The sequence below is a fragment of the Tachyglossus aculeatus genome, chromosome 10, assembly GCF_015852505.1.
Source record: "Tachyglossus aculeatus isolate mTacAcu1 chromosome 10, mTacAcu1.pri, whole genome shotgun sequence".
Classification (NCBI taxonomy): Eukaryota; Metazoa; Chordata; class Mammalia; order Monotremata; family Tachyglossidae; genus Tachyglossus; species Tachyglossus aculeatus.
Window position 1 is genome coordinate 18,723,684 of NC_052075.1, and position 26,908 is coordinate 18,750,591.

General features: G+C 48.4%; 1 protein-coding gene across 6 annotated transcripts; it reads right to left on the reverse strand.

The window, feature by feature from the left end:
• Nucleotides 1–1,086: 1,086 nt before the first annotated feature.
• THNSL2 (threonine synthase like 2) lies at nt 1,087–26,908 on the reverse strand. 6 transcript variants are annotated; one of them, XM_038752915.1, is made up of 9 exons: nt 26,782–26,908; nt 20,499–20,750; nt 14,889–15,083; nt 12,895–13,047; nt 10,586–10,819; nt 9,742–9,890; nt 7,401–7,526; nt 5,913–6,064; nt 1,271–1,511 (listed from the first exon to the last, which is right to left on the reverse strand). In XM_038752915.1, exons 2-9 carry the CDS (start codon nt 20,719–20,721, stop codon nt 1,271–1,273), a joined length of 1,473 nt encoding a protein of 490 aa, XP_038608843.1. In that variant the 5' UTR covers nt 20,722–20,750; nt 26,782–26,908. The 6 variants fall into 6 exon arrangements, with proteins under 6 accessions (XP_038608845.1, XP_038608848.1, XP_038608847.1 ...); XM_038752916.1 differs by lacking the exon at nt 26,782–26,908 and adding an exon at nt 24,463–24,495; XM_038752917.1 differs by lacking the exon at nt 26,782–26,908 and having other exon boundaries at nt 1,087–1,511; nt 20,499–20,721.

The following is a 26,908-nucleotide window of genomic DNA, read 5'->3' on the forward strand; positions in this document are numbered from 1 at the left end:
CAGTGATTGATTGAAAGTGAGACCACTTCAGTGCGAAGCGAAGACTGACCAGCCCCTCTCTGCCCACCTTCAGGGAGGACTGGGAATGCTGGAGATGGTTCTCCCCAGACAAACCCCTCAGTTTCCTCATGTATGGCTCATTTCCAGACTTCCTTCACGGCTCACTCTGCGGCGAAGGTTTCGCGGGTTCTCGGAGCATCCGACTGGGCCAGGAAACCACAGCTAGTTTTCCGTGGCATCGCCGAGAGACTCCAAACCACAGCAGAAACGCAGAGCACCCACTGCTCTGGAAATCACGTCTTCCTCCTGTGGGCCTGAAAATTGGCTCTGGAAAAAGAGTTCCAGAAATAGTGGCTAAAAACCAGAGGGCTGGAGAGAATTGGGTAGTTGGGATTTTAGCAAACAACCAGCTCAGGTTTCCGGACAGGAAACACTGATATCACCTAGGGAGACAGAGTGACACAGAGGTCAGAAGGCAGGTTGAATTCTTAAGTGCTCTGACACTGTGGTAACGTATGGTTTCTTTCTTATAAAGATGTGCCAGTCTTCTACCTTAAAGAAACAGCCAAAGCAGGCCTGTGAGGCAGGTCAGTGTCATTCCTGATTTTCAAACTGGTAAACACAGGCTGAGAAGTGTCGGCAAGAAATACTCTCTGCACACATAAAGTGCTCAATAAATAGCATTGATTGATGGATGGATTAATTGATAGATGGGAAATTGGGGAATATAGAATATAGGACCCAGTAACACTCAGGGAATTCAGTCAGAGTTAGCTTTTTTTTATTATTTAGTGGCATTATGTTAAGCACGCATGATGTACCCGGCCCTTTACTAAGTACGTTGGGGCTCACGGTCTTAATCCCCATTTTATAGATGAGGTTACTGAAGCACAGAGAAGTGAAATAACTTGTCCAAGGTCACACAGCAGACAAGTGGAGGAGTAGGGATTAGAACCCAGGCCCTTCTGACTCCCAAGCCCGTACTAGGCCCTGCAGCTTCTCAATCCCCATTTTACAGATGAGACAACTGAGGCTCAGAGAATTGAAGTGACCTGCCCAAGGCCACAAAGCAGCAGACAAGTGATGGAGATGGGGTTAGAATCCAGGTTCTTCTGATTCCCAGGTCTGTGCTCTATCCACTAGGCCCCACTGCTTCTCGTGGTCTAGACTTCCCAGACGGGGGACCACCCAACCTCAAATGGGAATGCTCCACTGGGATCCCAGGGCAAGTAAGGAACACCAGGGAAAACCGAATCGCATTTCTGGACTGTTACTCCTGATGACTCCCGTCGGCCACAGGACGGGATGTCCGTTCTCTGCGCCGGGCCAGCGCCTCTATCGCATCGCGCAATATTTGGGTCCAGTTATCCCCCCTCTGCAGAATGGTAGCCCGGGTCTCCATGCTCTCCAAGGCTTTGATCTCCGGAGGGATCTCGGGAAGGAGCTCGGCCCTGAGGACGGCATCCTGGAACTTGACTGCAGAGGCGGGGGCCAAGCAACACCTGGGAATGCTGACGGGGGGCGGGGGAGCAGAGACATAGCGACCAAGAGAGACAGAGACCGAGAGACAGACAGGGAGAAAGACCAAAAGGGAGAGAGGTTGGAGAGGGAGAGGGACTTGGATGGTTCTTTGTCCTTACTCCAGCTCTGTAAATAAGTACAGTCTTCCGGTCTGAAATAAGGCAGGGGTATCAGCCTCCTTGCTGATCTTCCTGCCTCCTGTCTCTCCTCACTCCAGTCCAAATTTCACCCAGCTGCCCAGATCATTTTTCTCCAAAAGAGTTCAGACCATGTTTCCCTACTCCTCAAGAACCTCCAGTGGTTGTCTATTCACCTCCGCATCAAACAAAAACTCCTCACCATTGGCTTTAAAGCACTCAGTCACCTCACCCCCTTCTACCTCATCTTGCTGCTCTTCTACTACAACCCAGCCCACCCACTTGGCACCTACTCACCGTGCCTCCATCTCGTCTATCTTGCCACCAACCTCTCACCCATGTCCTGCCTCTGGCCTGGAACCCTTCTCATACCCAACAATTACTCTCCTCCGGCTTCAAAGCCTTATCAAAGGCACATTTCCTCCAAGAGGCCTGACTAAGCCTTCCTTTCCTCTTCTCCCAGTCCCTTCTGCGTCATCCTGACTTGCTCCCTTTATTCACCCCACAGCAGTTATGTCCTTATCTATAATTTATCTACTTATATTAATGTCTGTCTCCTCCACTACACTGTGAGCTCGTTGTGAGAAGGGAATTTGTCTGTTTATTGTTGTATTGTACTCTCCCAAGAGCTTAGTCCAGTGCTCCGCACACAGTAAGTGCTCAATAAAAACGAATGAATGAATGACAGTAAGGATGTCGATAAAAATGGAGAAAAGCACTCATCCTGCTGATAGCGAACTTCTTCAGGCGGGGGATGCTTCAAAGCCTTATTAAGGTCACATCTCCTCCCAGAGGCCTTCCCTGATTAAGCCTTTTTTTTCCCAGCTCCCCCTCCCTTCTGGGTCGTCTAAGCGTTCTGATCTGTGACCTCTAGGAATACGATATTCGCCCCACCCTCAACCTCACAGCACTTTTGAACAGATCTAGAGATGATATATTATAAACTATTTATTTATATTAATGTGTCTGCCCCTTTAGACTGTAAGCTCATTGTGGGCAGGGAACATGTCTACCAACTCTGTTGCATTATTCTCTCCCAAGCGTTTAGTACAGTGCTCCACACATAGTAAGTACTCAATAACCACTGTTGACTGATCAAGTGGAGGAAGTTTGGCTGATGAGAGCTTAGTGGGATGGGAAAAGGGTTGTTTTTTATGGTATTTGTTAAGCACTTACTATGTGCCAAGCATTGTTCTAAGCACTGGAGTACGTACAAGGAAATCAGGTTGGACACAGTCCATGTCCCACATGAGGCTCACAGCCTTAATCCCCATTTTGCAGATGGGGAAACAGGCCCAGAGAAGTGAAGTGACTTGTCCAAGATCACATAGCCCGAAGTTGTTTGAGACTTCCCTTCAAGACAGGTTTCCTCATCCTGGCGTGTGATCACTGGCTTACAGTCTCTTCCAATAGGAAAGGCTGAGTGGTGCACCAAGCATTTAGAACAGTGCTTTGCACACAGTGAGTGCTCAATATATAGAGAAGCAGCGTGGCTCAGTGGAAAGAGCCCAGGCTTGGGAGTCAGAGGTCGTGGGTTCTAATCCCAGCTCCGCCACTTGTCAGCTGTGTGACTTTGGGCAAGTCACTTAACTTCTCTGAGCCTCGGTTCCCTCATCTGGAAAATGGGGACGAAGACTGTGAGCCCCACGTGGGACAACCTGATCACTGTGTATCTCCCCTCGTCCCCCTCTCTGTCCCCCCATCTTACCTCCTTCCGTTCCCCACAGCACCTGTATATATGTATATATGTTTGTACATATTTATTACTCTATTTATTTATTTATTTATTTTACTTGTACATATCTATTCTATTTATTTTATTTTGTTAGTATGCTTGGTTTTGTTCTCTGTCTCCCCTTTTTAGCCTGTGAGCCCACTGTTGGGTAGGGACTGTCTCTATATGTTGCCAACTTGTACTTCCCAAGCGCTTAGTACAGTGCTCTGCACACAGTAAGCACTCAATAAATGCAATTGATTGATTGATTGATTGATTAAACAAATACCAACATTATTAATATATAACATTGAATGAATGCAGTATGCCATGTAACTGCTCTCATCTTTCAGAAGAGGATGCTCATTAGGGGCAGGGAAAGTGTCTGCTAATTTTTCTTGTATTGTACTCTCCCAAGCACTTAAGAAGTGCTCTGCACATAGTAAGCACTCAGTAAATACCATTGATTGATTGATTGAAAGAGGTGATTTCTCTGAGGTCTCCTAGAAAGTCTGGCGAAGCTCCCTAAACCTTGTGCTTCCCTGGCTAAAGTCCTTGCAACTCCAAGCACCTAGACTTCCAAAATCAGTCACATTCCCTCTCCTCCTTACCCCACCATTTGACATGAAAAGTAATTGTCAGAAGTGGCTTTAGCCCTGGGATCAATCTAAGGCATTTACTGAGCGCTTACTGTTTGCAGAACACTGCACTAAGCGCTTAGCACAATAGACCCCTTCCCTGTCCACAGGAAGGGATGCCCCTCTCCTCTCTTCCCCACCATTTGACATAATTTATTTATTTCTATTCAAGTCTGTCTCCTTCCCTAGACTGTAAACTCATTATGGGCAGGGAATGTGTCTGTTTATTGTTATATCGTACTCTCCCAAGCGCTTACTACAGTGCTCGGCCCACAGTAAGTGCTCAATAAATATGACTGGCTTCAGCACTGGGAGCAATCAACCAATGGTATTTACTGAGTGCTTACTGTGGGCAGGGCACTGTACTAGGCACTTGGAAGAGTACAATATAACCGAGTTGGTAGACATGTTCACTTTTCTCCCTGCCTCACCATTAGACATGAGAAGCCACTGCCTGAGGTGGCTTTAGCGCTGGAAGCAATCAACCAATGGTATTTATTGAGCGCTAAGTGGGCAGCGCACTGTACTAAATGCTTATAATAATAATAATTGTAATAATAATGGTATTTGTTAAGTGCTTACTATGTGACAAGCACTGTTCAAAGCGCTGGGGTATTTACAAGGCAATCAGGTTGTCCCACGTGGGGCTCACAGTCTTCATCCCCATTTTCCAGGTGAGGTACTTCAGGCACAGAGAAGTGAAGTGACTGGCCCAAAGTCACCCAGCTGACAAATGGCGGAGGCGGGATTAGAACCCACGACCTCCGACTCCCAAGCCCATGCTCTTTCCACTACGCCACGCAGCTTAGAAGAGTACAATGTAACAGAGTTGGTAGATATGTTCACTGTCCACATGAAGAGATGCCCCTCTCCTCCCTCGCCCACTGTTTGACATGAGAAGCCATTGCCTGAGATGGCTTTAGTGCTGCGATCAATCAGTGGTATTTACTGAGCGCTCACTAAGGGCAAGGCACTATACTAAGTGCTTGGAAGAGTATAATATATCAGCATTGGTACACATGTTATTACTATTATTATGGTATTTGTTAAGCACTTATTATATGCCAGGCACTGTACTAAGCACTGGGGTGGATACAAGCAAATCAGGTTGGACACAATCCCTGTCCCACATGGGGGTCCCAGTATCGAGCCCCATTTTACAGATGAGGTAAATGGGGCCCACAGAAATCAATCAATCAATCAATCAATCAATCATATTTATTGAGCGCTTACTGTGTGCAGAGCACTGTACTAAGCACTTGGGAAGTACAAGTTGGCAACATATAGAGACGGTCCCTTCCCAACAGTGGGCTCACAGTCTAAAAGGGGGAGACAGAGAACAAAACCAAACATACTAACACAATAAAATGGGGGTCCCAGTATCGAGCCCCATTTTACAGATGAGGTAAATGAGGCCCGCAGAAATCAATCAATCAATCAATCGTATTTATTGAGCGCTTACTGTGTGCAGAGCGCTTGGGAAGTCCAAGTTGGCAACATATAGAGACGGTCCCTACCCAACAGTGGGCTCACAGTCTAGAAAGGGGAGACAGAGAACAAAATAAAACATATTAACAAAATAAAATAAAATGAAGTGAGTTTGCCCGAGGTCACAGAGCAGACAAGTGGCAGAGCTGGGATTAGAACCCATGACCTTCTGACTCCGAAATCCGTGCTCTAGCCCCAACGCCATGCTGCCCACATGGAGAGATGCCCCTTTCCTCCCTATCCCACCATTTGAGGGGGGTTCGGTGTTGTGATCAATCAATCAGAGACAGCTTGATCTGATCGTAGTGTGCCATTATGTGGCACATGATAAGCGCTTAGCAAATACCATTATTATTATGGAAAGGGGAATGGGCCCATGGAGGGGAAGGGAGTTGGACGGCCCGGCCCTCTTACCTGGGCTGCTGTGCATCAGATCGTTTGTAGTGGTAAAAAACGGCCACCGCGGAGTGAGGACACAGCAGGTAGCGGTTCTCCTCCCAGCAGCGCTGCATGGCCCGTATGATCTCCTCATCGGAAACCGAACACGAGCTGATCGTTCCTGAAATCTGAAATGTGCCAGGGTGAAGGAGGGAAGATCCCGGAAAAGGAGTGGCAGCGTGACTAGGAGAAGAAGCACAAGACCGGTGTGATGCGACTTGAGTTCGAATCCCCGCTCCGTCCCTTTGCCTGCTGTGTGAGCTTGAGCAAGTCTCTTGACTTCTCTGGGCCTCATCTGTAAAATGGGGATTAAATATTTGTTCTTCTTCCCTCTTAAGACTATGAGGCCCCATGTGGAAAAGGGACTGTGTCTTATCAGATTGTACCATATCTTCCTTAATGCTTGGCACATAGCAGGAGAGGGAATATGTTGGATAATTCTGTTATATTGTACAATCCTAAGTGCTTAGTACAGTGCTCTGCCCGTAAGTGCTCAATAAATATCACAGATTATTATTATTATTTTTATTATGAGAAAATTATTACACTGAGTTAACCATGGGGAGAAAAACTGCTTCTTACAGCTGCTCTCCCTTTCCTAGAGAGCATATTTATTATTGTTGTTGGTAACAATAATAATAATGGCATTTGTTAACCATTTACTATGTGCCAGGCACTGTACTAAGCGCTGGAGTGGATACAAGCAAATCGGGTTGGACACAGTCCCTGTCCCAAATGGGGCTCACAGTCTTTCACCTCATTTTACAGTTGAGGTAACTGAGGCACAGCAAAGTGAACCGATTTGTCCAAGGCCACGCAGCAAAAAAGTGGTGGAACCGGGATTAGAACCCATGACCTTCTGACCCCCAGGCCCGTGCTCTACCCACTAGGCACTTAGAACAGTGCTTTGCACGTAGTAAGCGCTTAATAAATGCCATTATTATTGTTATTATTATTATTATTATGCTGCTTCCCCACTGCTGTCCAAGCACATAGTAAGCTCATAACAAATACCACAGTCATTATTTCTCCCAAGAGTTGGGCCAGAATTAGCAACTGAGGTTTTCTGTTTGCGGTTATTTAATAGTTCATTCATTCAATCGTATTTATTGAGCGCTTACTGTGTGCAGAACACTGTACTAAGTACTTGGAAAGTACAAGTTGGCAACATATAGAGATGGTCCCTACTCAGCAACAGGCCCACAGTCTAGAAGAACTAGAAGAAGTCTAGAAGAAGAGAGTGAGAAAAATGAGAATATTTCTCACGATCATCTAGTGAAGCAGCTCTATCCTAGTGGATAGAGCACGGGAGCCTAGTACAGTGCTCTGCACACAGTAAGCGTTCAGTAAATAATACTGATTGATCGATAGGCCATGCTGCTTCTCTTAATGAATGGGCTTGGGCTCTCCATTCACCAGCCCAGTGACAGGCCTGGTGACAACTGACTAAATACAGTGACTGACCTCTCTATGCAAGACTTCTGGCAGTTTCACCCTCTTGGTCTTGTCAAACTTCTCCATCATGGCGTTGATCAAAGTGCTGTCAGAGTCTGACAACAACCAGAAAATCCTCTCCATGTTGTAGGGTACCTGGAAGAGAAAAGGAGGAAAAGGGTTGTCTTGGGCGTGGTGAAGCGGAAAAATGGTCCGTGGATGAAACCCCCAATGACAACGAGAATAATTGGGGTATTTATTAAGCAGTTACTATAGGGGAAGCATTGGGGTAGATTCAATCAGTTCAGACCCAATCTCTGACGCATAAGGCGCTCACAGTCTAAGGGGGAGGGAGAACAGGTATTCAGTCCCCATTTTATAGGTGAGGAAACTGAGGCACAGAGACGATCACGCAGCAGCCAGGATTCCTGACATCCAGTCCCGGGCTCTTTCCACAAGGCTATGCTACTTCCCTTTCTGAGGATTCAGGGCTGGGGCCAGGGGCTGGCTTTTTTTTTTGGACTATTTGTAAAGCACTTACTATGTGCCAGGTACTATAATCAATCAATCAATCAATCAATCAATCGTATTTATTGAGCGCTTACTGTGTGCAGAGCACTGTACTAAGTGCTTGGGAAGTACACGTTGGCAACATATAGAGACAGTCCCTACCCAACAGTGGGCTCACTGCGGTATATATAAGATTAGGTTGGACACAGTCCCTGCGCCCCATGGGGCTCACAGTTTTAATCCCCATTTTACATATGAGGTAACAGTCACAGAGAAGTGACTTGACCAAGGTCACACAGCAGACAAGCGGCCCTCCGCAGTGGTCTTTGCCAGTCTCATCAAGGGTCTGTCTAGATTAAACAGACCGGAAAGCAAATGGGAAGCAGTGTGGCTTCGTGGAAAGAGCACGGGCCTGGGAATCAGAGAACCAGGGTCCTTACCCCAGCTCTGCCCCTTACCAGCACTTAGAACAGTGCTCGGCACATAGTAAGCGCTTAACAAATACCATAATTTTTATTCCCTGCTGTGTGAGCCTTGGGCAAGTCACTTAACATCGCTGTGCGTCAGTTTTCTTATCTGTAAAATGGGGATTAAGTCCTACTCCCTCCTACTTCAGACAAACTTCAGTTCCATGTGGGACGGGGACTGTGGTCAACCTAAATATCTTGTATCTACCCCAGCGCTTAGGGTAGTGCTTGGCACATAGCAAGCACTTATTAAAACGTCGTGCAAATACAGGGTGGCCCAAGACAAAGAGGCCTCATTTTGGTTTTTTGGGCTGCTTAATTGTCAGCTACCTAATAAAACCTGAACTACTCTACACATGAATGTGAGGGGGTAAAATTACCCAGCTTTTTAAAACTTGTTGGAACCAATTTCCACCAGCTGAAACTGCAGCTTGGGAGTGTTTATGGACCATTGTTCATTGATTTCATTCAATCGTATTTATTGAGCACTTACTGTGTGCAGAGTGTACTAGGCGCTTGGGAAGTACAAGTTGGCAACATATAGAGATGGTCCCTACCCAACAACAGGCTCACAGTCTAGAAGGCTCTCTGCCAATTGCCAGCTGTGTGACTTTGGGCAAGTCACTCCCCTGTAAAATGGGGATGAAGACTGTGAGCCCCCCGTGGGACAACCTGATCACCTTGTAACCTCCCCAGTACTTAGAACAGTGCTTTGGACACAGTAAGCGCTTAATAAATGCTATCATTATTATTGAAGGGGAAGACAGACAACAAAACATGTGAACAGGTGTCAAGTCATCAAACAGAATTAAAGCTAAATGCACATCAAAACAAAATAAATAGAATAGTAAATACGTACAAGTAAAATAAATAGAGTAATGAATCCAGATGAACATATATACAGGTGCTGTGGGGAGGGGAAGGAGGTAGGGCCGGGGGGATGGGGAGGAGGAAAGGAAAAAGGGGGCTCAGTTGGGAAGGCCTCCTGGAGGAGGTGAGCTCTCAGTAGGGCTTTGAAGGGAGGAAGAGAGCTGGCTTGGCGGATTTGTGGAGGGAGGGCATTCCAGGCCAGGGGAAGGACGTGGGCTGGGGGTCGATGGTGGGGCAGGCGAGAACGAGGTAAAGTGAGGAGGTTAGCGGCAGAGGAGCGGAGGGTGCGGGCTGGGCTGGAGAAGGAGAGAAGGGAGGTGAGGTAGGAGGGGGCGAGGGGATGGACAGCCTTGAAGCTGAGAGTGAGGAGTTTTTGCTTCATGACCTCAAAATCCCTCTCACCTCGCCAAGAGCTGTTGCTCATTAAGGAAATGATGTCTGAAGCTACTAACTAAACTCCGGAGGGTGGGGGAATGGAGCACTCACGCGTGTATACACACACAGACACACGCACGCGTACGCACCTGAATGTCCATGGCAGATGCCAGCGTCGGCTTAGCGCTGTCCAAGAGCGAGAAATCGCCTCGCTCGATGGTCCTGTGAACGATGTCGTTGCTGTTCACCACCGCAACCAGGCGGAGTGGCAGGCCCATCCTCTGGGCAATGCACCCGGCTGAAAGTCAAAATAATAATTATTGCGGTATTTGTTCAGCGCTCATTCTGTGCCAAGCATTGTACTAAGCACCGGGGAAGATACAAGTTAATCAGGTTAGGCATAGTCCCTGTTCCACATGGGGCTCACAGTCTGAGTGAGAAGCAGTGTGGCTCAGTGGAAAGAGCCCGGGCTTTGGAGTCACAAGTCATGGGTTCAAATTCCGGCTCCGCCACTTGTCAGCTGTGTGACTTCGGGCAAGTCACTTAACTTCTCTGGGCCTCAGTGACCTCATCTGTAAAATGGGGATGAAGACTGTGAGCCCCACGTGGGACAACCTGATCACCTTATAACCTCCCCAGCGCTTAGAACAGTGCTTTGCACATAGTAAGTGCTTAATAAATGCCATAAAAGAAAACAGGAACTGAAACCCCATTTTGTGGATAATTATAATAATAATGATGGCATTTGCTAAGCATTCACTGTTTGTAAGCGTCAGTGTGGATGAAAGCGAATTGGGTTGGATACAGTCCCGGTCCCACGTGGGGCTCACGGTCTCAATCCCCATTTTACAGATGAAGTAACCGAGGCCCAGAGAAGTGACTTCCCAAGGTCACACGGCAGAGAAGCAGCGAAGCCAGGATTAGAACCCACGACCTTCTGACTGCCGAACGGGCCCCGAGCCGGGAGCTGAAGCCGGGGAAGGCGTCCTGGACCTGTGAGGTTGCCAGCGGCTCCCGTGGGCACGACGATTTCCACCGGAGGCCAGGGGCGGGTGGCACCCGGGGACGGCAGGCACCGAAAGTAGGCGTAGAAGTAGTGCCCCATCTGCACCAGGATCCTCGACCAGTTGATTGAATTCAGGCTCATCAGGTGGTGCGTCCTGGCAAAGTCCCCGTCCGCAAATATCTCTCTGATGGGCTCGTCCACCTCGTCGCTGTTTCCCTCCACTGTCGGGGAAGGACAGAGAGTCAGCCCGTCAGACTTATTGAGCGCTTACTGCGTGCGGACCGCTGTACTTGGGAGAGCATGATACAACAGACACAATCCCTATCCACAATTAGCTTGCAGTCTGGAGGGGGTGACGGACATTAAGATAAAGAAATTACAGATATGGACATAATAATAATAATGATGATGGCATTTATTAAGTGCTTACTATGTGCAAAGCACTGTTCTAAGCACTGGAGAGGTTACAAGGGGATCAGGTTGTCCCACGGGGGCTCACAGTCTTCATCCCCATTTTACAGATGAGGGAACTGAGGCCCAGAGAAGTTAAGTGACTTGCCCAAAGTCACACAGCTGACAATTGGCGGAGCCGGGATTTGAACCCATGACCTCTGACTCCAAAGCCCGGGCTCTTTCCACTGAGCCACGCTATGGTGGGGGGCTGGGAGAGGGGAGTGCCACTCGCGGTAGCTATAATAACTAGACTGTCTGCTTCTCGAGGGCAGGGATCATGCCTACTAACTGTACTGGAACTCTCCCAAGTGCTCAGTACAGTGCTCTGCACACAGTAAGTACACAATAAATACCACTGCTGCCACGGCTCGCTCAGTGTAACCTAGTGAATAGAGCCCAGGCCTGGCAGTCAAAAGGACCTGGGTTCTAATCGCGTCTGCCTCACATCCCTCCAGGCTGGACCAGCCACTTCATTCACTCATTCAATCGTATTTATTGAGCGCTTACTGTGTGCAAAGCACTGTACTAAGCGCTAGGAAAGTACAATTCGGCAACAGATAGAGATAATCCCTACCCAACAATGGGCTCCCAGTCTAGAAGTGAGGAGACAGACAACAAAACAAGAGAAGTAAAAAGGCATCAATAGCATCAATATCAATAGAATTGTAGATATATATACATGATTAATAAAATAAATAGAATGCTAAATAGGTCCATCAACTATCAACTAAATAGGTACATCAACTCTTCCATTGTATTGTACTCTCCCAAATGCTTAGCACCTTGTATCTACCCCCTGTGCTTAGAACAGTGCTTGGCACACAGCAAGCGCTTAACAAATGCCGTCGTCGGTATTGTTATTGTTGTGTGCAGAGTGCTGTACTAAGCGCTTAGTATGGTCCAGTACAGCAGGATGAGCAGACACGCTCCCCGACCATAGGCCGGGTTCATTGAGAAGCAGCGTGGCTCAGTGGAAAGAGCCCGGGTTTTGGAGTCAGAGGTCACGGGTTCAAATCCCTGCTCCGCCACTTGTCACTTCTGTGACTTCACTTCTCTGTGCCTCAGTTCCCTCATCTGTAAAATGGGGATTAAAACTGTGAGCCCCCCGTGGGACAACCTAATCACCTTGTAACCTCCCCAGCACTTAGGACAGTGTTTTGCACCTAGTAAGCGCTTAACAAATGCCATCATTATTATTATTATTATGACTTCTTCTAGACTGTGAGCCTGTTGTTGGGTAGGGACTGTCTCTATATGTTGCCAACTTGTACTTCCCAAGCACTTAGTACAGTGCTGTGCACACAGTAAGTGCTCAATAAATATGATTGAATGAATGAATGAATGAACTCGTACTTCCCAAGTGCTTAGTACAGTGCTCTGCATGCAGTAAGCGCTCAATAAATATGATTGAATGAATATATACACAAGTGCTGTGGGGCAGGGAAGGGGGTAGAGCAGAGGGAGGGAGTCAGGGTAATGGGGAGGGGAGGAGGAGCAGGGGAAAGGGGGGAGGCTTAGTTTGAGCTCAGAACCCACCCCTCCACTCCCCCCGGGGTCTCTCTGCAAGCACCATGGCCTAGTGGACAGAGCACGGGCTCGGGAGTAGAAAAACCTGGGTTCGAATCCCGGCTCTGCCACTTTTCTGCTGTGCGACCTCGGGCAAGTCACTTCGCCTCTCTGTGCCTCAGTTTCCTCATCAGTAAAATGGGGATTAAGGCCGTGACTGTGGAGGATGTGGACAGTGTCCAGCTTGAGTAGCTCGCATCTATCCCAGGGCGTAGTACAGTGCCTGGCACTTGGTAAGCGCTTAACGAATGCCTTAAAAAAAAAAAAGCACACCTACCCACAAACACATGGACGTTGTCCTCCAGCACAGTGGTCATCTGCAGTTCCTGGATCTGAGAGCAGTACCCCTTGGGAAGCAAAACTAGGATGTCCATGTTCTTTTCCCCTCGCACGCTCTCGATCGCTGAACTCCCTGTATCCCCAGAAGTCCCTGGACGGGAGAAAAGAGAAAACCTCAGCCCCATCACACCTGAAAGGGTCAGAGAAATACCACGTGGAAAGACCAAGAGAGCCAGATGTCTTCCTGCTGGAAATGGGTAGGAAACGTATCTGCCAGGTCTGTTGTACCAAACTCTCCCAAGTGCTTAGTACAGTGCCCAACACCCAGTGAGAGCTCAATAAATACCACTGATGAGGATGAACAGACCGGGGGGTGTCCAACTGCCCTGCAGGAGCTCGGGAAAAGCCTGGGGCTGGCTGAGCTTGGGCCCAGAGTCACTCCTCAGGAATCCTAGGTGCTTAATACATCATCATCATCATCATCAATCGTATTTATTGAGCGCTTACTATGTGCAGAGCACTGTACTAAGCACTTGGGAAGTACAAATTGGCAACATATAGAGACAGTCCCTACCCAACAGTGGGCTCACACACCGTAAGCGCTCAATAAACACGATAGAATGAATAAATGAACGAACCTAAGCCCAGCCGTGTCATCTCCCATCTGGGTGGTGGCTGGAGAAGCAGCGTGGCTCAGTGGAAAGAGCCCGGGCTTGGGAGTCAGAGGTCATGGGTTCTAATCCCAGCTCCGCCACATCTGCTGTGTGACCTTGGGCAAGTCAGTTAACCTCTCTGAGCCTCAGTTACCTCATGGTGTAAAATGGGGATGAAGACTGTGAGCCCCACGTGGGACAACCTGATCACCTTGTATCTCCCCCAGCGCTTAGGCTTCTAGACTGTGTTGGGTAGGGACCGTCTCTATATGTTGCCAACTTGTACTTCCCAAGTGCTTAGTACAGTGCTCTGCACACAGTAAGCGCTCAATAAATACGATTGAATGAATCGTATAGTAAGTAATCGAATAGTAAGTGCTTAACAGATGCCATCATTATTATTATTACCAATACAATAGGCAAGCTGCAGGTTTTAAAAAAAATTTACTCAGAAAGTCAGTTTGCTGAATCTGTGATCCATGGGAGGTTTTTTTTAATAAAAATTAGATCAGCCCCTAGAAAAAAAAAATTAATTGCGCTTACTATGTGCAAAGCACTGTTCTAAGCGCTGAGGAGGTTACAAGGTTACAAGGTTGTCCCATGGAGGGGCTCACAGTCTTCATCCCCATTTTTCAGATGAGGTAACTGAGGCACAGAGAAATTAAGTGACTTGCCCACAGTAACACAGCCGACAAGTGGCGGAGCCGAGATTAGAACCCATGACCTCTGACTCCCAAGCCCAGGCTCTTTCCACTAAGCCGTGCTGCTTCTCTATTGTACTAAGCACTGGGGTGGCTACAAGCAAATCGGGTTGGACACAGCCCCCGTCCCACATGGGGCTCACAGTCACAATCATCTTACCTCCATCTTACCTCCTTCCCTTCCCCACAGCACCTGTATATATGTATATATGTTTGTACATATTTATTACTCTATTTATTTATTTATTTTATTTGTACATATCTATTCTATTTATTTTATTTTGTTAGTATGTTTGGTTTTGTTCTCTGTCTCCCCCTTCTAGACTGTGAGCCCACTGTTGGACTGTCTCTATGTGTTGCCAATTTGTACTTCCCAAGCGCTTAGTACAGTGCTCTGCACATAGTAAGCGTTCAATAAATACGATTGATGATGATGATGATGATCATCATCATCATCATTTTACAGATGAGGTAACTGAGGCGCAGGAGAGTGAAGCGACTTGCGCAGGGTCACACAGGAGACAAGTGGCAGAGCTGGGATCAGTCCCAGGCCCATGCTCTATCCACGACGCCACGCTGCCGGCCATCAGCTAGCCACTCCGGAGTTCCCGGTTTTCTCCTTTTCCCTGGTAACCCACCTACGAGGATGGTGACGTGTTTCTGCCGCTTCTCCAAGAAGTACTGCAGGAACTGGCCGGTGCAAGACAAGGCCAGATCCTTAAAGGCGTAGGTGATTCCGTGCCACAGTTCCAACACATTCAGCCCGTCCTTCATCCTGGACAGATGGACGACGTCCCGGTGCCGGAACCTGCTGAAGGCTCGGTCAATCAGGCCTGGTGGGGAGGGGCGGAAAGCGGTGTCATTTCTCCTCTAGACTGAAAGCTCGTTGTGGGATCGGTGATCTAGTGTACTCTCCCAAGCTCTCGGTGCAGGGCTCTGCACGTAGTAAGCGCTCAATAAATACCATCGATTGATTCCGACATTTGCAAACAGAAAACTGGGGGCTCTCCCTGAAGAGATGCGGTGTGGCCTTGTGGAAGAAGCAATGAATGACTGAATGAAATGCACCTACATCTTCCCTATCCTAAAAAAAAACACCAATCACCCCATTTTCCTCCTCCCATTCAATCCATCGATGGGGGAGATCTATTTTCCCGCTTTTAGACTGTGAGCCCACTGTTGGGTAGGGACTGTCTCTATATGTTGCCAATTTGTACTCCCCAAGCGCTGAGTACAGTGCTCTGCACATAGTAAGCGCTCAATAAATACGATTGATGATGATGATGATGATGGTATTTATTCAGTGCTTACCAGGTGCAGGGCAGCGTACTAAGAGCTCCCACTTCTAGACTGTGAGCCCACTGTTGGGTAGGGATTGTCTCTATATGTTGCCAATTTGTACTTCCCAAGCGCTTAGTACAGTGCTCTGCACACAGTAAGCACTCAATAAATATGATTGATTGATTGATTACAATGCAACAGAGTCGGTAGATACGTCCCCTAACAACAACAAGCTCTCTTCCTCCCTTCAAAAGCCCTACTGAGAGCTCACGTCCTCCAGGAGGCCTTCCCAGACTGAGCCCCCTTTTTCCTCTCCTCTTCCCCCTCCCCACAGCACTTGTATATATTTCTATAGATTTATTACTGTATTTATTTTACCTGTACATATTTACTAGTCTATCTATTTTGTTAATGATGTGCATATAGCTTTAGTTCTCTTTGTTCTGACGATTTTGACACCTGTCTGCATGTTTTGTTTTGTTGTCTGTCTCCCCCTTCTAGACCGTGGGCCCGTTGTTGGGTAGGAGCCGTCTCTATATGTTGCCGACTTGTACTTCCCAAGCGCTTAGTACAGTGTTCTGCACACAGCAAGGGCTCAATAAATATGACTGAATGAATTGAATGAATGAATGAATTGCTTTGCACACAGTAAGTGCTCAATGAATACGATTGAATGAATGAAAGAACAAGCTCACATCCTATCCAAACTCTTCGAAGGGGTCATATACATCTAGTAACAATAATAATAATAATGATAGCATTTGTTAAGCACTTACTATGTGCAAAGCACTGTTCTAAGCACTGGGGAGGATACCAGGTGATCAAGTGGTCCCACGTGGGACTCACAGGCTTAATCCCCATTTTACAAATGCCATCATTATTATCTAGTATTTCTTCCTTTTCCAATCTGGTTTCTGCCTCCTTTCCCCCACTGAGATCCCACTCTCCCAGATCACCGACGAACTCCTTCTCACCAAATCTAACACACTCTAATTAATTACCTGCGCCATCTGTTAAGTGCTTACTACATGCCAGGAGCTGTTCTAAGCGCTGGGATAGATGCAAGAAAATCGGGTTTTGGACACAGTCCCTGTCCCATAGAAGGCTCAAAGTCTTAATGCCCATTTTACAGAGGAGGGCACCGAGACACAGAAGAGTGAAGTGACTTGCTCAAGGTCACACAGCTGACAAGTGATGGAGCTGGGACTAGAATCCATGACCTTCTGATTCCCAGGCCTGGGCTCTTTCCACTAAGCTACATTGCTTCTCTACACTGACCTAATCCTCCTTGTCTATTCTGGTATCTTCAACACTGTGGACTCTCCCCTTCTCTTGGAAACACTATTCTTGATTTTCCTGACACAGCTCTCTCCTGGTTCTCCTTTCAGCTCTCTGGCTGATTCTTTTCAGACTCCTTGCTGGCTTTTCTTCTACCTTCCAGCTCCTGTTTGTCCCCCAAGACTCAGTTCTTTTTTTCCAATATGCCTTCACTCCCGTGGGGAGCTCAGCTTCCCACCTGGCTTCCACTTCCACCTCTAAACGCATGCCTTTCAGCAGGATTGACTGTAAAAAGTGCACGGCTGGGAGTCAGAGGACCTGTTCTAATCCAATAATAATAATAATAATAATGTTGGTATTTGTTAAGCGCTTACTATGTGCCAAGCATTGTTCTAAGTGCTGGGGGAGATACAAGGTTGTCCCACGTGGGACTAACGGTGTTCATCCTCATTTTACAGATGAGGTAACTGAGGCACAGAGAAATTAAGTGACTCGCCCAAGGTCACACAATTGACAAGTGGCAGAGTCAGGATTAGAACCCACGACCTCTGGCTCATTCATTCAATCGTATTTATTGAGTGCTTACTGTGTGGGAGCACTGTACTAAGCGCTTGTAACCTCCCCAGCACTTAGAACAGTGCTTTGCACATAGTAAGCGCTTAATAAACACCACTGTTATTATTATTATTATTACAAGTCAGCAACATATAGAGACAGTCCGTACCCAACAGTGGGCTCACAGTCTACAAGGGGGAGACAGAGAAAAAACAGAATATATTAATAAAATAAAATAAATAGAATAAATATGTACAATAAAATAACAGAGTAATAAATACACAAACATATATACATATATATATATAATATAGAGTAATAATTATTACTATAATAGTAATAAACACCAGTGATTGATTGATTGCTGTATCACTGTTTCCCTCTGGGCAGGTTGACTGGCCATCTTCCATGGCCAAGGCCAGAAGTGGTTCCCAAACTCAGGCTCTTTCCACTAAGCCACGGTGCTTCTTTGTCTGTAGTGTGACCTTGGACAAGTCACTTGACTTCTCAGTGCCTCAGTCACCTCATCTGTAAAATGGGGATAAGAGTGTGAGCCCCTTGTGGTGCATGGATTATGCCCAACCTGATTACCTTGCATCTACCCTGCACATAATAAGTGCTTAATAAATACCATAAAAAGAAAATTTACCCAAGTCTGACATCTCCCCTCTGCAATTCTGCATTTCCTCTTGCCTCCAGAACATCTCTACATGGATGGCTCACAACTGAACTCCTCATCTTCCCTCCTAGATCCTTTTTTATTTTATTTATTGTTATGGTACTTGTTAAGCACTTATTATATGCCAGGCACTGTACTAAGTGCTGGGTTAGATACAAGATAACCAGGTTGGACACAGTCCCTGTCTCACATGAGGATCACAGTTTAAGTTGGCGGGAATAGGATTTAATTTCCATTTTAGAGATGAGGTAACAAGCTCAGAGAAGCTAAGTTGTTTGTCCAACCAATTCAAGCGCTTAGTACAGTACTCTACATATAGTAAGTGATCAATACCATAATAATAATAATAATGGCATTTATTAAGCACTTACTGTGTGCCAAGCACTGTTCTAAGCACTGGGGAGGTTACAAGGTGATTAGGTTGGCCCATGGGGGGCTCACAGTCTTAATCCCCATTTTACAGATGAGGGAACTGAGGCACAGAGAAGTTGACTTGCCCAAAGTCACCCAGCTGACAATTGGCAGAGCCGGAATTTCAACCCATGACCTCTGACTCCCAAGCCCGGGCTCTTTCCACTGAGCCACGCTGCTTCTCAGCCACACTGCTTCTCAATCAAATTGGGTTGGACATCATCATCATCATCATCAATCATATTTATTGAGCGCTTACTGTGTGCAGAGCACTGTACTAAGCACTTGGGAAGTACAAGTTGGCAACATATAGAGACAGTCCCTGTCCCAAAGGGTCCCACAGAATCAATCCCCATTTTACAGATGAGGGAACTGGGGCCCGGACAAGTGAAGTGACTTGCCCAAGGTCACACAGTGAAAGTGGTGGAGCCAGGATTAGAACTCATGACCTTCTGAAACCCATGATCTGACCACTACGCCATGTTGCTTTCCGGCTCGAGTTCTTACGGCGTGCTGAGACTGTGTTAAGCGCTTGGAAGAGTATTCATTCATTCAGTCGAATTTATTGAGCGCTTACTGTGTGCAAAGCACTGTACCAAGCACTTGGGGAAGTACAATAAAACAATAACAATACAACAATAAACAGACACAGTCTCTGCCCACGATGAGTTTAGAGTTGGTTGCCAGGATCCCATCCCTTAAGGAGCTCAGTGGAAAGAGCCCGGGCTTTGGAGTCAGAGGTCATGGGTTCAAATCCCGGCTCCATCAACCGTCAGCTGTGTGACTTTGGGCAAGCCACTCAACTTCTCTGGGCCTCAGTTACCTCACCTGTAAAATGGGGATTGAGACTGTGAGCCCCCCGTGGGACAACCTGATCACCTTGTAACGCCCCCAGCGCTTAGAACGGTGCTTTGCACATAGTAAGCGCTTAATAAATGCCATCATTAATTAATTATAATCTAGTGAGGGAGTCAGGCATTCAAAAGAATTTACAAACAGGGGAAGGGGTAGAGTATAAGGATCATGTAGAAAGGTTCTTGGCATATAGTAATAATAATAATGGCATTTATTAAGCACTTACTATGTGCAAAGCACTGTTCTAAGCAAGCGCTTAACAAGCACCATAATTATTATCAGCGCTTAGAACAGTGCTTGGCACATAATAAGCGCTTAACAAATGCCATCATTATTATTACACTTGGATCGGTTCCCTCTATTCACCCTACCCTCGACCCCAAAACCCTTACGAACATATCGAAATCGGAGGGAAGAGGATATAATCCCCATTTTAGAGATGAGGTGACTGAGGCCCAGAGAAACGACTTGCCCAAGCAGTTCAAGTGCTTAGTGCGGCGCTCGACACACATTAAGCAGCTAACAAATACCACCATTATTGTTCTCGTTAGAGAAGCAGCGTGGCTCAGTGGGAAGAGCCCGGGCTTGGGAGTCAGAAGTCATGGGTTCAAATCCAGCTCCGCCACTTGTCAGCTGTGTGACCTTGGAGAAGTCACTTCACTTCTCTGGGCCTCAGTTACCTCATCTGTAGAATGGGGATGAACCCGTGGGACAGCCTGATCACCTTGTCTCCCCCCAGCGCTTAGAACAGCCTATAGTAAGCGCTTAACAAATGCCGTCATTATTAACAAAGGCAATTCCCAAGTGCTTACTTAGTACAGTGCTCTTCACACAGTAAGCGCTCAATAAATCATCATCATCAATTGCATTTATTGAGCGCTTACTATGTGCAGAGCACTGTACTAAGCGCTTGGGAAGTACAAATTGGCAACACATAGAGACAGTCCCTACCCAACAGTGGGCTCCCAGTCTAAAAGGGGGAGACAAAGAACAAAACCAAACATACTAACAAAATAAATAGAATAGATATGTACAAGTAAAATAAATAAATAGAGTAATGAATATGTATACGACTGAATGAATGAACCGGTTGACCGATAACTCTACTAGCCATGGACCGCAAGCCCACTGAAGGCAGATCCCAATTCTCCCAGCGGGTCGAACTTGAGCGGGGGAGTTTTAGGCTCACGGTTCAAGTCTTCCCTGGGAATGAGCTCTGGAGCTATGAATAACGAGCACAGCTCCTTCACCAGCTCCGGGTACGGGAGGATGCTCCAGCCGCTCAGCGTGTCCTCATCCAGCTGGGGGATCTCCGCGGGCATGTACAGGCCTCCGTCGGGGGCGAAGCCGGAGAACAAGGCCTCCTCAAAATCGACGTCGGGGGTCAGGCCCCGGGTGCTGACGTACCTCATGGTCCCCGCAGGCCCAGAGGGCCGACGGGCTGGGGAAAACCATACAGAAAAGCCAGTTAATTCACGTATTTAGACTGTGAGCCCGCTGTTGGGTAGGGACTGTCTCTATATGTTGCCAACTTGTACTTCCCAAGCGCTCAGTACAGTGCTCTGCACACAGGAAGCGCTCAATAAATGCGATTGATTGATTTGATCGGATTTATTGAGCGCTTCCTGTGTGCACCGCGCCGTACTGGGCGCTTGGGAGAATATCACACGGCAATAGCGACGACCCTCGCCCACAGTGAGTCCGGCTTAGCGGAAAGAACACGCGGCTTAGGAGTCGGAGGTCGTGGGTTCTAACCCCGGCTCCGCCAGTCAGCAGACTTTGGCGAGTCGCGTCACTTCCCCGTGCCTCAGTTACCCCATCTGTAAAATGGGGATAAAGACTGTGAGCCCCACCTGGGACAACCTGACTCATTCAATCGTATTCATTGAGCGCCGTGTGCACAGCACTGCACTAAGCGCTTGGGAAGTACAAGTTGGCAACATATATAGAGACGGTCCCTACCCAACAACGGGCTCACAGTCTAGAAGGGGGAGAGAGACAACAACACGAAACATGTGGACAGGTGTCAAGTCATCAGAATAAATAGAAATAAAGCTAGGTTCATTCATTCAGTCATATTTATTGAGCGCCGTGTGCACAGCACTGCACTAAGCGCTTGGGAAGTACAAGTTGGCAACATATATAGAGACGGTCCCTACCCAACAACGGGCTCACAGTCTAGAAGGGGGAGAGAGATAACAACACGAAACATGTGGACAGATGTCAGGTCATCAGAATAAATAGAAATAAAGCTAGATTCATTCATCCAATCATATTTATTGAGCGCCGTGTGCACAGCACTGCACTAAGCGCTTGGGAAGTACAAGTTGGCAACATATATAGAGACGGTCCCTACCCAACAACGGGCTCACAGTCTAGAAGGGGGAGAGAGATAACAACACAAAACATGTGGACAGGTGTCATCAGAATAAATAGAAATAAAGCTAGATTCATTCATTCAATCATATTTATTGAGCGCTTACTGTGTGCAGAGCACTGTACTAAGCGCTTGGGAAGTACAAGTTGGCAGATCATTGAGAAACTAAATAGAATAGTAAATATGTACAAGTAAAATAAATAGAGTAATAAATCTGTACAAACATATACACAGGTGCTGTGGGGAGGGGAAGGAGGTAGGGCGGGGGGGATGGGGAGGAGGAGGAAGAGAGGAAAAAGGGGGCTCAGTCTGGGAAGACCTCCTGGAGGAGGTGAGCTCTCGTGTCTTCCCCAGCGCTTAGTACATTGCTTGGCACAGAGTAGCAACACGGGCTTGGGACTTGGAGTTCATGGGTTCTAATCCCGGCTCCGCCACTTGTCAGCTGTGTGACCTTGGGCAAGTCACTTAACTTCTCTGAGCCTGTTACCTCATCTGTAAAATGGGGATGAAGACTGTGAGCCCCCCGTGGGACAACCTGATCACCTTGTATCCCCCCCCAGGGCTTAGAACAGTGCTTTGCACATAGTAAGCACTTAACAAATGCCATCATTATTATTATTATAGTAAGCGCTTAACAAATACCATCGTTATTATTTACTAGAGGGGGGCAATTAGGGAATTCTGTCCCCTGACTTAAAGGTGGAAAATTAACCAATGCCAGTTGGGTGTTTGGGGGCATTGGTGGTTAATAAGCCCAAGTCATCACCTCCTCCTCAAATTAGCTCTTTAGCTATAGCCCCTTTTCATTCAATCGTATTTATTGAGCGCTTACTGTGTGCAGAGCACTGTACTAAGCGCTTGGGAAGTCCAAGTTGGCAACATATACAGACGGTCCCTACCCAACAGTGGGCTCACAGTCTAAAACTACCCCGACGCTGGCTGCTATTTCCATAGTGACGGCTTGGGACAGAGATCTCTGCCCGGAGTGTGCTCACTAATCTAACGGGTCGGGGCGGATTACCTCCATTTCACAGATGGGGAAACTGAGGCTTGGGGCAGACAGAGGTCAGAAGTCTTTGGCATTGCAAATGATCTTGTTAGGATCCTTAAAATCCCAACCCCTTTCCATTTGCAAGATGAGAAGCGACTGCAAGATTTCTGTGGGCAAGGTTCGGGACGCTTTGGGGGAGGATGGGCGGGGTCAGGGGCTGAGGAGGGGGCTTGGGACGGGGGTCCCCATTTAGCAACACATAAGCAACTCCTCCTTGTCCCCCTTCCCTCCTTTCCCCCTCCCCTGGGGGTGGGGCGGGGTCCCCATTTAGCAAAACGTAATCAACTCCTCCTCCTCCTCCCCCTCCCTTCTCCTCCTCCCCCTCCCCTTCCATTCACCACCTCCTCCTCGCCCTCCTCTTCCCCCTCCTCCCTTCTCCTCCCCTTCCCTCTTCCTCCTCCCCCTACTCTCCTCTTCCCCCTCCCTTCCCCCTCCTCCCCCTCCTTCCCTTTTCCTCCTCCCCCTCCCTTCACCACCTTCCTCCTCTTCCCCCTCCTCCCTTCACCTCCCCTTCCCTCTTCCTCCTCCCCCTACCTTCCTCCTCCTCCCTTCTCCTCCTCCCCCTACCCTCCTCCTCCCCCTCCCTTCTCCTCCCTTCTCCTCCCCTTCCCTCTTCCTCCTCCCCCTCCTCTCCTCCTCCCCCTCCCTTCTCCACCTCCCTCCTCCACCTCCCTCCTCTTCCCCCTCCTCCCTCCTCCCCCCCTCCGTTCTCCTCCCCCTCCTCCCCCTCCCCTCTCCACCTCCCTCCTCTTCCCCCTCCACCCCTTCCCTTTACTACCTCCCTCCTCTTCCCCCTCCTCCCTTCTCTTCCTCCTCCTCCCCCAGCCCTCCTCCTCCTCCCCTCTCTTCCTCCTCCTCCCCCCTTCCTTCCCTTCTCCTCCTCCCCCTCCCCTCTCTTCCTCCTCCTTCCCCCTCCCCTCTCTTCCTCCTCCTTCCCCCTCCCCTCTCTTCCTCCTCCTTCCCCCTCCCCTCTCTTCCTCCTCCTTCCCCCCTCCCCTCTCTTCCTCCTCCTTCCCCCTCCCCTCCCTTCCTCCTCCTTCCCCCTCCCTTCTCCTCCTCCTTCCCTTCTCCACCTCCCTCCTCTCCCCCTCCTCCTTCCCTTCTCCTCCTCCCCCTCCCTTCTCCTCCTCCTCCTCCTTCCCCTACCCTCCTCCCCCTCCTTTCTCCTCCTCCTCCGCCTCCCTCCTCTGCCCTCCTCCCCCCTCCCTTCTCCTCCTCCTCCCCCCTCTCCCTTCTCTTCCTCCTCCTCCCCCCTCCCCGTCTCCTCCTCCCCTCTCCCCTCTCCACGTCCCTCCTCTCCCCCTCCCTTCTCCTCCTCCCCCTCCCTTCTCTTCCTCCTCCTCCCCCTCCCTTCTCCTCCTCCCCCTCCCTCCTCCTCCTCCTCCTTCCCTTCTCCCCCTCCCTCCTCTCCCCCTCCTCCCTTCTCCACCTCCCTCCTCTCCTCCTTCCCCTCCCCTCCTCCCCCCGTCCTTTCTCCTCCTCCTCCCCCTCCTCTCCCCTCCTCCCCCCTCCTCCCCCTCCTCTCCCCCCCCTCCTCCCCCTCGTCCCTCCTCCCTCCCCGTGTTTACGGAGCGCTTAGCGGGGGCGGAGCAGGGGCCCAGGCGCCTGGGCAGGAGCCGGGCCCCAACCGGCCGGGCCGCGGAGCCGGAGATGATGATGACGACGACGATAATAATAACACTGACAATAATAATACAATCATGATGGCATTTGTTAAGCGCTCACTATGTGCCAAGCACTGTTCTGAGCGCTGAGGACGATTCAAGGTGATCAGGTTGTCCCACGGGGGGCTCACAGTCTTCATCCGTACTTGGTGCTCTGCACACAGTAAGCGCTCAATAAATACGATTGAATGAATGAGTGAATGAATCCCCATTTGACAGATGAGGGAACCGAGGCCCAGAGAAGTGAAGTGACTTGCCCAAAGTCACACAGCTGACAAGCGGAGGAGCCGGGATTAGAACCCATGACCTCTGGCTCCCAAGCCCGGGCTCTTTCCATTAAGTCATGCTGCTTCCCTAATAATAATAATAATGAAAATAGTAATAAGAATAACACTTGTTAAGCACTTACTACGTGCCAAGAACTGTTCTAAGCACTGGGGTAGATATAAGTTAATCATTCATTCATTTAATCCTATTTATTGAGCGCTTATTGTGTGCAGAGCACCGTACTAAGCGCTTGGAAAGCAAAACGCAGCAATAAAGGGAGACAATCCCTGCCCACACCTGGCTCATAGTCTGGAGGGATCCGGGGCAGGGGGGAGGCTTCTAACGATGAGGGGGAAGGAGAAGATTGGGATGTCCCCCTGGATTCATTCATTCAATCGTATTTATTGAGCGCTTACTGTGTGCAGAGCATTGTACTAAGCACTTGGAAAGTACAGTTTGGCAACAGATTAAAAACAGTCCGTACCCAACAGCAAGCTCACAGATCTAGCCTGGATCCACCCCAGCATGTAGTACAGTTCCTGGAACCATAGTAAGAGCTTAATAAATACCATCATTATTATTATTACAATAATGTCATTTATTAAGCACTTACTATGTGCAAAGAAGGTGACTGCCAGTGCCTCAGAAAAGAAAGAGGGAACCTATGAGGCCGCAGAACTCCCTACCCAATGCCCCACAGGACCCATTCCACCACAAAACATGACCCACATGGGGCTCACAGTCTTAGTCTCCATTTTACAGATGAGTTAACTGAGGCACTGAGAGGTGAAATAACTTCCCCAAGGTCAAACAGCAGACATGGCAGAGCGGAGATTGGAACCCACAACCTTTGGACTCCTAGGCCCCTGGTCTATCCACTACTCCATGCTGCTTCTCATCAGAACCCAGAACCCCAAACCAGCCTTAGTGAAGGTTCTGACCACATCTGCTGGATTAGTGGGAGGGAAGGGCAGGGCCCGTGAAAGATGCTGCAGGATTTCACTTGGAAATCCGAGTTGGAAAAGAAAAGGGGAGGCAAGAGAAATAGAAAGTACGGGTCATGGCGGGGAGAAGGCAGAAGAAAATAGCATATTCTTGCTATTTTTCATCCTGGCACACTCTGCCTAATCCTTTCTTTCCAAGAAGCTCCCATTCTGTTTCGTCTTCTTGCTCTCCTTCTCTTTCATCTTCCCCTTCTGCTTCTCCTTCTCCCCCTCTTCTTTCCTTCTTCTCCTCCCCCTCCTCCACCTTCCCTTCTCATCCTTCCCTTCCTTGTCCCCTTTCTCTTCCACCTTTTCTACTTCCTTCCCTTCCTTGTCCCCTTTCTCTTCCCCCTTTTCTACTTCCTTCCCTCCCCTCCTCCTCCCACTCCTTCTTCTCCTCCCCTCTTTCTCCTCTTCCCTCTCCTCCTCCCTCTCCTCTTCCCTATTCTCTTTCTCCTCTTCCTCCTCCTCCTCCCCCTTCTCTCCATCTTCTCCTCATTCCTTCCATCCCCCTCTCCCCCCTTCCTCCTCCTTAAATACCTCTCTCCATCCTCTCCCCACTGTCTTCCTTCTCCTTAAGTGTTTGCTGAGGACCCACTGTGTATGGCCCTGACCCAGGCACCATGGATTACAGACTACAGATTAGGCAGGGTTCTTGCTTAACCTTAAAAGAAAGTCAAACCCATAATACAGCCAACCTACTGACTCTATCTTGCCGCCGACCTCTTGCCCACATCCTTCCCTTAGTTTGGAACTCCCTCTCTCTTCATAAAACAATTATTCTTGCCCCCCAGCTTCAAAGCCTTATTGAAGACACATCTCCTCCAAGAGGCCTTCCCTTACTAAGCCCTCCTTTCCTCTTCTCCGACTCCCCTCTGTGTCATCTTTGCATTAAGATTTGCGCCCTTTATTCACCCTTCCCTCAGCCCCAAAGCACTTATGTACATATCAGTAATTATATTGCTCATCTCCCCCTCAAGAAAATGAGCTCATTGTGGGCAGGGAGAGTGTCTGCTAACTCTGTTATACTCTCCCAAGCACTTAGTACAGAGCCCTACACATAGTAAGGATTCAATAAAGACGATTGATTGATTGATTGAATACAACCCCAACCCATTAAATGTACTTACCGTTCAAGAGTGCCCTGTGGGAGACTGCTGGACTGGAAATCAAGTTTGGGTTATTGTCTGTTTTTTATTAATGAGAGAAGGCTTCCCGAAGCAGGGGCTCTGGAGCTGGGATTCCAGAGGGCAAGTG